Source organism: Salmo salar, chromosome 03, assembly GCF_965601325.2.
Source record: "Salmo salar chromosome 03, fSalSal1, whole genome shotgun sequence".
NCBI classification, from domain to species: Eukaryota; Metazoa; Chordata; class Actinopteri; order Salmoniformes; family Salmonidae; genus Salmo; species Salmo salar.
In genome coordinates this window covers 36644523-36658714 of record NC_138293.1, presented here as the reverse complement: position 1 = coordinate 36658714, position 14192 = coordinate 36644523, and the positions used below count along the sequence as shown (strand labels likewise).

General features: G+C 48.2%; 1 protein-coding gene across 1 annotated transcript in view; it reads right to left on the bottom strand.

Moving 5' to 3' along the window:
- Positions 1 to 643: 643 nt before the first annotated feature.
- Positions 644 to 14192, bottom strand: part of angl1 (Angiopoietin-related protein 1) — a 36166-nt gene continuing 22617 nt past the window's right edge. The window contains 2 exon segments of the mRNA NM_001173952.1: positions 644 to 1530; positions 1664 to 2681. Of these exon segments, the coding sequence (NP_001167423.1) occupies positions 2452 to 2681 (230 nt within the window). The 3' untranslated portion in view covers positions 644 to 1530; positions 1664 to 2451.

Sequence of the window (14192 nt, the reverse complement as noted above, 5' to 3'; positions counted from 1 at the left end):
TTGGTCTGTAAACATGTCTATAAAACAGTACAAAGAGCCTGTTTGGTTCATTCTGACTGGTTTATATTAAAGTCTGGTGACTTAAACTTGAATATTACCCTTCATCTTGTGTCCATGTGTGACAAAAATACAGCAAAGCTCATTATAATCGTATGTTTTGTTGAAGTTTATGCATGTCTCTTTCCCATTGACTTTAATGTGTGATACAGTATGTCTTTAGTAGTGTGCCATGTGCTGCAGACCCATCAGTCAGAGGAACCCCCTGGTCTCTCCTTTGGGGTCAGTTTCCCTCCAGATCTAGCCTGTTCTACCGGTGATTACAGACCACAGGGAGTCGTGACTTTTTCAATGAAAAATAATTAAAAAACATACAGCCCAAGCACTTTTGTACGGAAAGAATGTACGTTTCTCTGTATTTAAAAGGAAGAAAAAAAGATCACTTGAAAATGTGGACAGAATCCATCCCAGTCCCTCCCTCACTACCCCTTTCTCTTTCCCTCTCCCCCTCTCTCCCTTCTTCCCTTCACTCTATCCTGTGGCTTTCAGCCATGTGTTTCTCGTTGTTTGTTCCGATACTTCATACTAACTCTCTGCTTCGTGTGCATTTTTTAAATCTCCAAAAACCACACAAAACAAACCGTAATTCCTTTCCTTTTTTTTCTTGTTTTGTCTCTGGCTCGTATTGAGATTTAATCAACTGCAAAATGAGAAAAACATTCATACAGGCTACAGTACATAAATCAGCTGTGAAAGCACAATAAATGGTGCATGATCCACAAATATAGACAGTGAATAGAAAACCCAATGTTTTCTATAGGATAATTTACAGCTTCTCCCTGGTTTATTTCAAATACATGAAAAAATATCTTGAGGGATGCAAATCATAAAGCATCTCAAGATGGAGAAGTTGAAACAAAGTAGATTGAATGCTTATATAAGATGTTATTAATATATTTACACACCTCTAAAATAGGCAAGCTTTTACCTCTAGTAACATACACAGATATCAATTCCATACCATATGGTCAGTTGTTTTGCTCTCCATGGTAACCGATAGGTCTGGCACTCCTTGCTCTAAGTCTAGTGCTGCCAGTGAAGCCCAGACATTAGTAGTCTCTACAGGAAGTGCTGAGGGTCTCGAGGCCTACAGAAAAAACCTTTCGTCTGCCTGCAAATTAGCTTCACATGTAAAATACCTTACCACCTCACAATACTTTACCATCCCACAATGAGGTCAGACAATGTTTGTACTCAATCTCTGTGAGTGAGTAGGTCTGAGATAGGCAATACTGTACATGTGTTGGTTGAGGGATAGGATGGTCATGTCTCTCCCTCTGTAGTCTCAGTCTATAGGTCTAATCATCATGCGGACTCCCTTCATAGAGTAGAATCCTCCGCCGTAGTCTGCCCAGAACATTCCGTCCTGGAACTTGCTGCGGTAGACCCCGCCAGTGTACCAAACACCGTTCAGATTGGCCTGGCCACAGGAGTTGTACCACCAGCCTCCCTTAAGGAAGTGTGCACAGTTACCTGCATAGAGATAAAGTAAATAGCCCATTTTTTTGTCTCATGTGCTTTCTTTAGGACCTACTGTATATCTTATGTATTTAGCCAACAGTATATGAATTGATTGATTGATCAACCGGTTGATTGATTGACCCACCTGAGAAGGCATCCTTGTCTCTGTCCAGTGTGGTGAACTGCTTGCCGTTGTGGCTGCTGAGTGAGTCGCCAGCGTTTCCCTGGTAGTTGCCCAACCTCAGGCGGTAGCCCTCGTTCTCATGCTCCAGGTGGAAGCTGCTGTAATCAGCATACACCTTCTTCCCCACCCAGTCCTCCAGCTCCACTCGAAGTCTGTAGTCTCCCTGCTTCCCTAAATTGTAGATCCCCAGCAGCCCCAGCCAGTACTCCCCATCTATGTTGCCAAATCCATTCTAAGAAAGATCAATTAAAAGTTAGTTGTTGGTTTTGTATAGTCTGAGTGGTTTAAAAAGAGGAACGTTAAAAAAAGGAATACTATAAATCAATTTTTGTCAGGAAGTACCTTTGGAAGACAAATGCATCTACATCACTTTTTGGTCTGTTCAGGTGAACAGCTTTAATCTCTTTGGCCATGATAATATATAAGACAAACAATAATTAGAGAGTTCACTTCAGATTGAATTAGTGCACTGTAATTAAAGAAGATGTACTTAGCAGAGCTGTGGTAGTTTGGAAGTAAACTTTGGAGATTGAGCGGTGGAATATACCTTCTTGTTGGGTCTTCACTTCATTCACAATGGAAATCTCAAACTAAATCACTTCAGCAATAATACACTGACACACACAGAATAATTTATATTATAAGTGAAAACACAAGGGGTCCAGGCCTTGGAAAGGATCCTGAGACACCAGACCAGACAAGTTTCTTTGGATAGGTCATATAACGGCGCCGTTGTTGTCTCTGGCTTATTAGATTTCGGTGTCGTTTGTCTTTTTCATCATCACCTTGTAGGCGTCCCAGTTCCTGAAAAAGTTGACAGAGCCGTCCCTCCTGCTCTGGATGACGGTCCAGCCTCCGTTGTCCAGGCCCTGCTCACACCACACCTGCATGGGCCTCTCCGCTTCACCAGGTTTCAGCAGGTACATACCGCTGGTGCCATGGCCAGCCTCCTGGGCCTGGAGACAGTCACTGAAAGGACCTGGGGGAGGATGGAGGGTGGGATGGGGGGAGAGATGGAGGGAGAGATGGAGGCATAAAGGGAGAGATGGAGGGATGAAGGGAGAGATGGAGGGATGGGGAAAGAGATGAAGGGACAAAGGTAGAGATGGAGAGATTTATCAGTTACAAACTGTTAATCAAATCAAATTGTATTGGTCACATACACATACACTGCTCAAAAAAACAAAGGGAACACTTAAACAACACAATGTAACTCCAAGTCAATCACACTTCTGTGAAATCAAACTGTCCACTTAGGAAGCAACACTGATTGACAATACATTTCGTATGCTGTTGTGCAAATGGAATAGACAACAGGTGGAAATTATAGGCAATTAGCAAGACACCCCCAATAAAGGAGTGGTTCTGCAGGTGGGGACCACAGACCACTTCTCAGTTCCTATGCTTCCTGGCTGATGTTTTGGTCACTTTTGAATGCTGGCGGTGCTTTCACTCTAGTGGTAGCATGAGACGGAGTCTACAACCCACACAAGTGGCTCAGGTAGTGCAGCTCATCCAGGATGGCACATCAATGCGAGCTATGGCAAGAAGGTTTGCTGTGTCTGTCAGCGTAGTGTCCAGAGCATGGAGGCGCTACCAGGAGACAGGCCAGTACATCAGGAGACGTGGAGGAGGCCGTAGGAGGGCAACAACCCAGCAGCAGGACCGCTACCTCCGCCTTTGTGCAAGGAGGAGCAGGAGAAGCACTGCCAGAGCCCTGTAAAATGACCTCCAGCAGGCCACAAATGTGCATGTGTCTGCTCAAACGGTCAGAAACAGACTCCATGAGGGTGGTATGAGGGCCCGACGTCCACAGGTGGGGGTTGTGCTTACAGCCCAACACCGTGCAGGACGTTTGGCATTTGCCAGAGAACACCAAGATTGGCAAATTCTCCACTGGCGCCCTGTGCTCTTCACAGATGAAAGCAGGTTCACACTGAGCACGTGACAGACGTGACAGAGTCTGGAGACGCCGTGGAGAACATTCTGCTGCCTGCAACATCCTCCAGCATGACCGGTTTGGCGGTGGGTCAGTCATGGTGTGGGGTGGCATTTCTTTGGGGGGCCGCACAGCCCTCCATGTGCTCGCCAGAGGTAGCCTGACTGCCATTAGTTACCGAGATGAGATCCTCAGACCCCTTGTGAGACCATATGCTGGTGCGGTTGGCCCTGGGTTCCTCCTAATGCAAGACAATACTAGACCTCATGTGGCTGGAGTGTGTCAGCAGTTCCTGCAAGAGGAAGGCATTGATGCTATGGACTGGCCCACCCATTCCCCAGACCTGAATCCAATTGAGCACATCTGGGACATCATGTCTCGCTCCATCCACCAACGCCACGTTGCACCACAGACTGTCCAGGAGTTGGCGGATGCTTTAGTCCAGGTCTGGGAGGAGATCCCTCAGGAGACCCTCCGCCACCTCATCAGGAGCATGCCCAGGCGTTGTAGGGAGGTCATTCAGGCACGTGGAGGCCACACACACTACTGAGCCTCATTTTGACTTGTTTTAAGGACATTAAATCAAAGTTGGATCAGCCTGTAGTGTGGTTTTCCACTTTAATTTTGAGTGTGACTCCAAATCCAGACCTCCATGGGTTGATAAATTGGATTTCCATTGATTATTTTTGTGTGATTTTGTTGTCAGCACATTCAACTATGTAAAGAAAAAAGTATTTAATAAGATTATTTCTTTCATTCAGATCTAGGATGTGCTGTTTAAGTGTTCCCTTTATTTTTTTGAGCAGTATATTTAGCAGATGTTATTGCGGGTGTAGCGAAATGCTGGTATGTAACGGTCGTCGTATGTAGTAGACCAAGGCGCAGCGGGTTGAGTGCTCATCTTAAACTTTTATTGAACACTTTCAAAAACAAAACAAGAAAACGAACGAACTCACAGTATTGCAGGCTACACACACAGATATGCAAAAACAACTTCCCACAAAAGACAGGTGAAAACAGGGCTACCTAAGTATGACTCCCAATCAGCAACAATGATGTACAGCTGTTCCTGATTGAGAGCCATACCAGGCCAACAAAGAAATACACATTATAGAAAAACCATAGAAATACAAAACAGAATACCCAAAAACCCCGGAACACATAAAACAAACACCCTCTTACATAAATACATATCCCAACAAACCCCGAACCACATAAAACAAACACCCCCTGCCACGTCCTGACCAAACTACAATAACAAATAACCCCTTTACTGGTCAGGACGTGACAGTACCCCCCCCCCTCCAAAAGGTGCAGACCCCGGATGCACCTCACACAAAAAAACACAAAAATAACCCCCCAAAAAATAATCCCAAACTAAAGGGAGGGAAGGGAGGGTGGCCACCATCACCGACGGTTCTTGTGCTACACCCCCCCCCCTCCCTAACCCACCTACTATGGAGGTGGCTCACTCCCCCACCTAACCTGTCCACCCCCGCAAAATAATTATTAAATGTTACCCTTCCCGAAGTCTCTGGGCTATGGCGCATCGCTGAAGACCTCGGGCTGATGTACTTTGCTGGAGACCTCAGGCTGATGCGCGTCGCTGGAGACCTCGGGCTGAAGGGCGACTCTGGCTGCGCCGATTCCGGACTGTAGGGCGACTCTCGCTGCGCCGATTCCGGACTGTAGGGCGACTCTCGCTGCGCCGATTCCGGACTGTAGGGCGACTCTCGCTGCGCCGATTCCGGACTGTAGGCTGTCTCTCTCGGCTCCGGACTGTGGGCCGTCTCTCTTGGCTCCGGACTGTGGGCAGTCTCTCTCGGCTCCAGACTGTGGGCCGTCTCTCTCGGCTCTGGACTGTGGGCCGTCTCTCTCGGCTCCGGACTGTGGGCCGTCTCTCTAGGAGGCATTGTTGCCGGAAGCTCTGGACGAGGCACTGTCGTCGGAAGATCTGGACGAGGCTCTGTCGTCGGAAGCTCTGGACGGGGACTGCGCACTGAAGGCCTGATGTGTGGGGCTGGCTTAGGACGCGCCAGACTAAGGACACACACCACAGGGCTAGTGCGAGGAGCAGGAGCAGGACGAGCTGGACTGGGCTGACGCACTGGAGGCCTGGTGCGTGGGGCTGGTAGTGGAGGTACCAGACTGGAGACACGCACCCCAAGGCTAGTGCGAGGAGCGGGCACAGGACGTACTAGACTGGGCTGACGCACTGGAGGCCTGGTGCGTGGTGCTGGCTTTGGACACGCCAGACTGGAGACACGCACCTCAGGGCTAGTGCGAGGAGCAGGAACTGGATACACTGGGCCATGTGTAGGCACTGGAGGTGTGGAGCGTACCTCCTGCACAACACGTCCTGGCTGGATGGTAATAGCAGCCCTGCACGAGCGGAGTGCTGGCACAGGGCGAACTGGGCTGTGCAGAGGCCTGATGGTTGCCGTGCGTAGAGTAGGTGTAGGGTAGCCTGGGCCTAGGAGGCGCACCGGTGGCCAGATGCGCTGCGCAGGCATCCTCCTTCCAGGCTGGATGCCCACTCTAGCACGGCACTTGCGAGGGGCTGGGATCGCTCGCACCGGACTGTGCGTGCGCACGGGCGAGATCGTGCGCACCTCCGCATACTCCGGCGCTCTCCACTCCATACACTCCCCATAATAAGCCCTGGGAGTTGGCTTAGGGCTCACCCTTGGCCCAACCAAACTACCCGTGTGCCCCCCCCAAAAAATTCTCGGGGGTGCCTCTCGTACTTGCCCCTCGGCGCGTATAATGCCTCATAACGTCGTCGCTCCGCCTTGGCTGCCTCTATTTCCTCCGTTGCGCGACGGTATTCACCAGCCTGGTGCCATGGTCCAGCCCCGTCCAGAACTTCCTCCCATGTCCATGATTCCTCATATTTCATATAGTTAATCTGCTGCTCCTTACCCCACTGCTTGGTCCTTTGGTGGTGGGAAGTTCTGTAATGGTCGTCGTATGTAGTAGATCAAGGCGCAGCGGGTTGAGTGCTCATCTTAAACTTTTATTGAACACTTACAAAAACAAAACAAGAAAACGAACGAACGAACGCACAGTATTGCAGGCTACACAGACAGCTATGCAAAAACAACTTCCCACAAAAGACCGGTGAAAACAGGGCTACCTAAGTATGACTCCCAATCAACATTAACGATGTACAGCTGTTCCTGATTGAGAGCCATACCAGGCCAACAAAGAAATACACATCATAGAAAAACCATAGAAATACAAAACAGAATACCCAAAAACCCGGAACACATAAAACAAACACCCCTCTTACATAAATACATATCCCAACAAACCCCAAACCACATAAAACAAACACCCCCTGCCACGTCCTGACCAAACTACAATAACAAATAACCTCTTTACTGGTCAGGACGTGACATGGTATTATATTTTATTTTAATTTTTAATTTTTTTTGTTTACACACAACATTTTCTGGGCTAATAATGTAAGAAATAACACACAAAATAACAAAATATCACACACCAGATTTAGGCAGTTAAAGCAGTGATTTGTTTAGAACACATTGAGTATTAGGATTTATCTCTATCTACCGTTCATTTGTTATACATTTGTCTTAGAGCAGATGTGAACAGTTAAACTATTGTGTTTGTTTAATGTGAGATGAATCTTTGCCTAGTTTATAAGTGAGGATCGTTATTAGTCTCAGCAAGCGGTGGTGAAGTAAACCAGATGTGCAGATACTTTGTGGTCAGGGGAAACCATGTCATTTCAGCCTAGGTTCTGTCCATGCTTAGCATGAGAGGGAGCCATCCTGGAGAGGGTTCACTTTCATACACAGCTGCCTTCAAATCCCACACGTTTTATTTTTCTTGGCTCGGAACAAACTAAATGTGTCAGGAATTTCTGTAGATGAGTAAAATGTTTCTTTTCTGTGTTTCTTTTTTCTCTTTTCCTTCTTCTGAACTTAGAATGCTACAACCTTTTTCTTTCCATCGAGGTCTGTGTTCTTTCTGGTGAGCTGCACCAAACCTAGTTGTAGCCGAATATGAAAATGTTACATAATAAAAAATCTGACTAAGAAGAAAATGAACACGCATTGGTTTGAGGTTAATTTTGAAATAAGTCTATGCTTTATCCTTGGTACCAAACAACCAACCAACTAACCACCCATCCACCCCCTCACCAACCACTTCACCCACCAACCTACACTACATGACCAATAGTATGTGGACACCTTTTCGTCGAACATCTCATTCCAAGATAATGGGCATTAATATGGAGTTGGTACCCCTTTTGCTGCTATAACAGTCTCCACTCTTCTGGGAAGGCTTTCCACTAGATGTTGCTGAGGGGACTTGCTTCCATTCAGCCACAAGAGCATTAGTGAGGTTGGGTACTGATGTTGGGCATTTAGGCCTGGCTGGCAGTCGGCATTCCAATTCATCCCAAAGGTGTTCGATGAGGTTGAGGTCAGGGCTCTGTGTAGGCCAATAAAGTTCTTCCACACCGATCTCGTCAAACCATTTCTGTATGGACCTCGCTTTGTGCACGGGGGCATTGTCATGCTGAAACAGGGAAGGGCCTTCCCCAAACTGTTTTCACAAAGTTGGAAGCACAGAATCGTCTAGAATGTCATTGTATGCTGTTGCGTTAAGATTTACTTTCAATGGAACTAAGGGGCCTAGCCCAAACCATGAAAAACAGCCCCAGTGTCACATGCGTCGTTGTAGGTGGACCAAAACAAACAGGCACCAAGCTCTGGGCCCCATGGCTAGTGGTTCCTCTTCTCTTCTTCTGCTCCTCTACAACCAGGCGGACTGTGTCACTGGTGCACCTAAAACATAGGCAGGGGAGAGCGAGTCAATACGTGGTTGAATTCTTAGCAGTGGTGTGTGCACTGCAGAACAGACATGCAGAAATATGTTATCACAACTCCAATTCTGACTTAAGTTCATTCACTCTTGGATATTCCTTCACGCTACTGCCCCTAAACAGGCTATATCATATCTCTGGGTGTGTTTGGTTAGCCTTGGTTCTCATATTCCTAGATCTCCCCTGCTTACTCAAGCTTCTCCAAAAGCTTCCAGATTGTGTCTTTGGGTTTTAACAAAGGGCTATATAGGACCTATGTATTATTATAATTAAGTGGAGGGATACCCCCTGCCACGCCCTGACCAAACTACAATAACAAATAACCCCATTTACTGGTCAGGACGTGACAGTACCTCCCCCCCCCCCCACCCCCAAAAGGTGCAGACCCCGAAATGCACCTCAAACACAAAAACCCCACAAAATAACCCCAAACTTAAAGGGAGGGAAGGGAGGGTGGCCACCGTCAACGACGGCTTCCGTGCTACACCCCCCCCAATCCTCCAACTACGGAGGTGGCTCTAGCTCCGGCCTTAGTCCCCATTCTAACCTGCCCACCCCCGCTGAAGGCTCAGGGCTGTAGACCACTGCTGAAGGCTCTGGGCTGAGGTGCGTCGCTGGAGACCTCGGGCCGAGGTGCGTCGCTGGAGACCTCGGGCTGAGGAACGTCGCTGGAGACATAGGACTGTGGGCTGTCTCTGCAGGCTCCGGACTGTGGGCCGTCTCTGCAGGCTCCGGACTGTGGGCCGTCTCTGCAGGCTCCGGACTGTGGGCCATCTCTGCAAGCTCCGGACTGTGGGCCGTCTCTGCAGGCTCCGGACTGTGGGCCGTCTCTGCAGGCTCCGGACTGTGGGCCGTCTCTGCAGGCTCCGGACTGTGGGCCGTCTCTGCAGGCTCCGGACTGTGGGCCGTCTCTGCAGGCTCCGGACTGTGGACCGTCTCTGCAGGCTCCGGACTGTGGGCCGTCTCTGCCGGTTCCGGACTGTGGGCCGTCTCTGTCGGTTCCGGACTGTGGGCCGTCTCTGTCGGTTCCGGACTGTGGGCCATTTCTGTCAGTTCCGGACTGTAGGCCGTCTCTGTCGATCACGGACTGTAGGACATCGCCGGAAGCACTGGACGGGGAACTGTCGCCGGAAGCTCTGGAAGGGGAACTGTCGCCAGAAGCTCTGGACGGGGAACTGTCGCCGGAAGCTCTGGATGGGGAAATGTCGCCGGAAGCTCTGGATGGGGAACTGTCACCGGAAGCTCTGGACGGGGAACTGTCGCCGGAAGCTCTGGATGGGGAAATGTCGCCGGAAGCTCTGGACGGGGAACTGTCACCGGAAGCTCTGGACGGGGAACTGTCGCCGGAAGCTCTGGACGGGGAACTGTCGCCGGAAGCTCTGGACGGGGACTGCGCACTGAAGGCCTGATGCGTGGGGCTGGCTTTGGAGGCGGCAGACTATTGACACGCACCTCAGGTCTAGTGCGAGGAGCAGGAACAGGATGTACTGGACTGGGCAGGCGCACTATGTGCCTGATGCGTGGGGCTGGTTTTGGAGGCGCCAGCCTAGTAACACGCACCTCAAGGCTAGTGTGAGGAGCAGGAACAGAACGTACTGGACTGGGCAGGTGCACTATAGGCCTGATGCGTGGGGCTGGTTTTGGAGGCGCCAGCCTAGTATCACGCACCTCAAGGCTAGTGCGAGGAGCAGGAACAGGACGTACTGGACTGGGCAGGCGCACTAAAGGCCTGATGCGTGGGGCTGGCTTTGGAGGCGCCAGACTATTGACACGCACCTCAGGTCTAGTGCAAGGAGCAGGAACAGGACGTACTGGACTGGGCAGGCGCACTATGTGCCTGATGCGTGGGGCTGGTTTTGGAGGCGCCAGCCTAGTAACACGCACCTCAAGGCTAGTGCGAGGAGCAGGAACAGGACGTACTGGACTGGGCAGGCGCACTATAGGCCTGATGCGTGGGGCTGGTTTTGGAAGCGCCAGCCTAGTAACACGCACCTCAAGGCTAGTGCGAGGAGCAGGAACAGGATGTACTGGACTGGGCAGGCGCACTAGAGGAAGAGTACGAGGAGCAGGAACAGGATACACTGGGCCATGAACCCTCACCGGCGGTCTGATGCTTGCAACTTGCATCACCGGTCCTGGCTCGATGCTGGCTCTAGCATAACACCTGTGAGGAGCTTTCATCAAGCGCACCGGGCTGTAGCTGCGCACTGGCGATACCGTGCGTATCTCCGCATAACATGGTGCTTGCTTAATCCGTCGCTCCCCATAATAAGCATAGGTGCCCCTTCGTGCCCTTTCCGCCAGTACCTCTCTCCGGAATCTCGCGTCAAGCTCCTCGCTTGATTCCTTGACTGGCTCTTTTTTTCTCCACGGCTTTCTCCTGTATGCCCGGGAAGTTAGGTCAGGGCTCCCGCTGACTCAACTAAACTCCCCGTAAGCCCCCCCGAAAAAATGTATTTGGGGCTGCCTCCTCTCCTCCTGAAATGGAGGATATAATGCCTCATACCTCCGTCGTTCCCTTTTAGCTTCCTCCAGCTCCTCCTTCAGGCGCTTTTACTCCCCAGCCTGGTGCCATGGTCCCTTTCCATCCAATATCTCCTCCCATGTCCACGACTCTAAGTAGCTCTCCTGCTGCTCCTTCCTCCGCTGCTTGGTCCTTCTTTGGTGGGTGGTTCTGTCACATGCGTCGTTGTAGGTGGACCAAAACACAGCGGGTATATTTATCATCTTCTTATTTATTGAAGGAAAAATCACATAAACAAAACAAATGACGAAAACAGTCCCGTAAGGTACACAGACTATACAGGAAACAACCACCCACAAACACAATAGAAAACTAACCCACTTAAATATGGCCTCCAATTAGAGGCAACGACAACCAGCTGCCTCTAATTGGAGATCGTTGCCAAAACCCCAACATAGAAATAGAAAACTAGATAACCACATAGAAATAGATAACATAGAACAAAACCCCGAAAAACCTGAAACACACAAAACAAACACCCCCTGCCACGCCATGACCAAACTACAATAACAAATAACCCCTTTTACTGGTCAGGACATGACACCCAGACCATTATTCCTCCTCCACCACACTTTACAGTTGGCACTATGCATTGGGGCAGTTAACCTGTTGGGGCTAGGGGGCAGTATTTGCACGGCCGGATAAAAAACGTACCCGATTTAAACTGGTTACTACTCTTGCCCAGAAACGAGAATATGCATATAATTAGTAGATTTGGATAGAAAACACTCTAAAGTTTCTAAAACTGTTTGAATGGTGTCTGTGAGTATAACAGAACTCATATCGCAGGCCAAAACCTGAGAAGATTCCATACAAGAAGTGCCCTGTCTGACAATTTGTTATCCTTCTGTTGCATCTCTATCGAAAATACAGCATCTCTGCTGTAACGTGACATTTACTAAGGCTTCCATTGGCTCTCAGAAGGCGCCAGAAAGTGGAATGAGGTGTCTGCAGTCTCTGGGCGAATTACAGCAGCTCTGTTTGTTACTGGTCAGGCTGGGGACAGTGACACTGGAGATGCGCATTCATGAGAATTCTCCATTTTTTTCTTTCAGCCTTTGAATGAATACAACGTCGCCCGGTTGGAATAGTATCGCTATTTTACGAGAAAAATAGCATAAAAATTTATTTTAAACAGCGTTTGACATGCTCCGAAGTACGGTAATGGAATATTTAAAAAATTTTGTCACGAAATGCGCTCGTGCGTCACCGTTTGGATAGTTACCTGAATGCACAAACAAAACGGCGGTATTTGGATATAACTATGGATTATTTGGAACCGAAACAACATTTGTTGTTGAAGTAGAAGTCCTGGGAGTGCATTCTGACGAAGAACAGCAAAGGTAATCCAATTTTTCTTATAGTAAATCTGAGTTTGGTGAGGGCCAAACTTGGTGGGTGTCAAATTAGCTAGCCGTGATTGCCGGGCTATCTACTCAGAATATTGTAAAATGTGCTTTCGCCGAAAAGCTATTTTAAAATCTGACACCGCGATTGCATAAAGGACTTCTGTATCTATAATTCTTAAAATAATAGTTATATTTTTTGTCAACGATTATCGTGAGTGATTTAAAAAATTCACCGGAAGTATGTTAGTTCTGAACATCACATGCTAATGTAAAAAGCTGGTTTTTGATATCAATATGAACTTGATTGAACAAAACATGCATGCATTGTATAACATAATGTCCTAGGAGTGTCATCTGATGAAGATCATCAAAGGTTAGTGCTGCATTTAGCTGTGGTTTTGGTTTTTGTGACATATATGCTTGTTTTGAAAATGGCTGTGTGACTATTTTTGGCAGGGTACTCTCCTGACATAATCTAATGTTTTGCTTTCGCTGTAAATCTTTTTGAAATCGGACAATGTGGTTAGATTAACGAGAGTCTTGTTTTTAAAATGGTGTAAAATAGTCATATGTTTGAGAAATTGAAGTTATAGCATTCATGAGGTATTTGTAAGCGTCCCACCTTGCCCAGGGAGGTTAATGTTCTCCTGGCATCTGCCAAACCGAATTTAGTTTGTCGGACTGCCAGATGGTGAAGCGTGATTCATCATTCCAGAGAACGTGTTTCCACTACTCCAGAGACCAATGGCAGCGAGCTTTACACCACTCCAGCCAACACTTGGCATTCCGCATGGTGATCTTAGGCTTGTGTGCAGCTGTTTGGCCATGGAAACCCATTTCATGAAGCTCCCGACAAACAGTTCTTGTGCTGACGTTGCTTCCAGAGGCAGTTTAGAACTCGGCAGTGAGTGTTGCAACTGAAGACAGCTTCAGCACTCAGCGGTCCCGTTCTGTGAGCTTGTACGGCCTAGCACTTTACGGCTGATGCGTTGTTGCGCCTAGACTTTTCCACTTCACAATAACATAATTTACAGTTGACCGGGGCAACTCTAGCAGGGTAGAAATTTGACAAACTGACTTGTTGGAAAGGTGGGATCTTATGACGTTGCCACGTTGAAAGTCACTGAGCTCTTCAGTTAAGCCATTCCACATGACAATGTTTTGTCTGTGGTGATTGCATGTCTGTGTGCTCGATTTTATACATCTGTCAGCAATGGGTGTGGCTGAAATAGGCAAATCAGTAATTTGAAGGGGTGTCCACATACTTTTGTATATACAGTGCATTCGGAAAGTTTTCAGACCCCTTCACTTTTTTGTCACGTTACAGCCTTATTCTAAAATGGATTAAATCGTTTTTCTCCTCATCAATCTACACACATAATGACGAAGCAAAAACAGTTTTTTAGACATTTTTGCAAGTTTATTACAAATAAAAAACTGAAATATCACATTTACATAAGTATTCAGACCCTTTTCTCAGTACTTTGTTGAAGCACCTTTGGCAGGTATTACAGCCTTGAGTCTTGGGTATGATGCTACAAGCTTGACACAGAGACTTGTCCCGAAGTGACTCCTGCATTGTCTTGGCTGTGTGCTTAGGGTTGTTGCCCTGATGGAAGGTGAACCATCGCTCCATTCTGAGGTCCTGAGCAGGTTTTCATTAAGGATCTCTCTGTACTTTGCTCTGTTCATCTTTCCTTTGATCCTGACTAGTCTCCCAGTCCCTGCCGCTGAAAAACATTCCCACAGCATTATGCTGCCACCCCCATGCTTCACCGTAGGCATGGTGCCAGGGAATCTTGTTTCTCATGGTCTGAGAATCC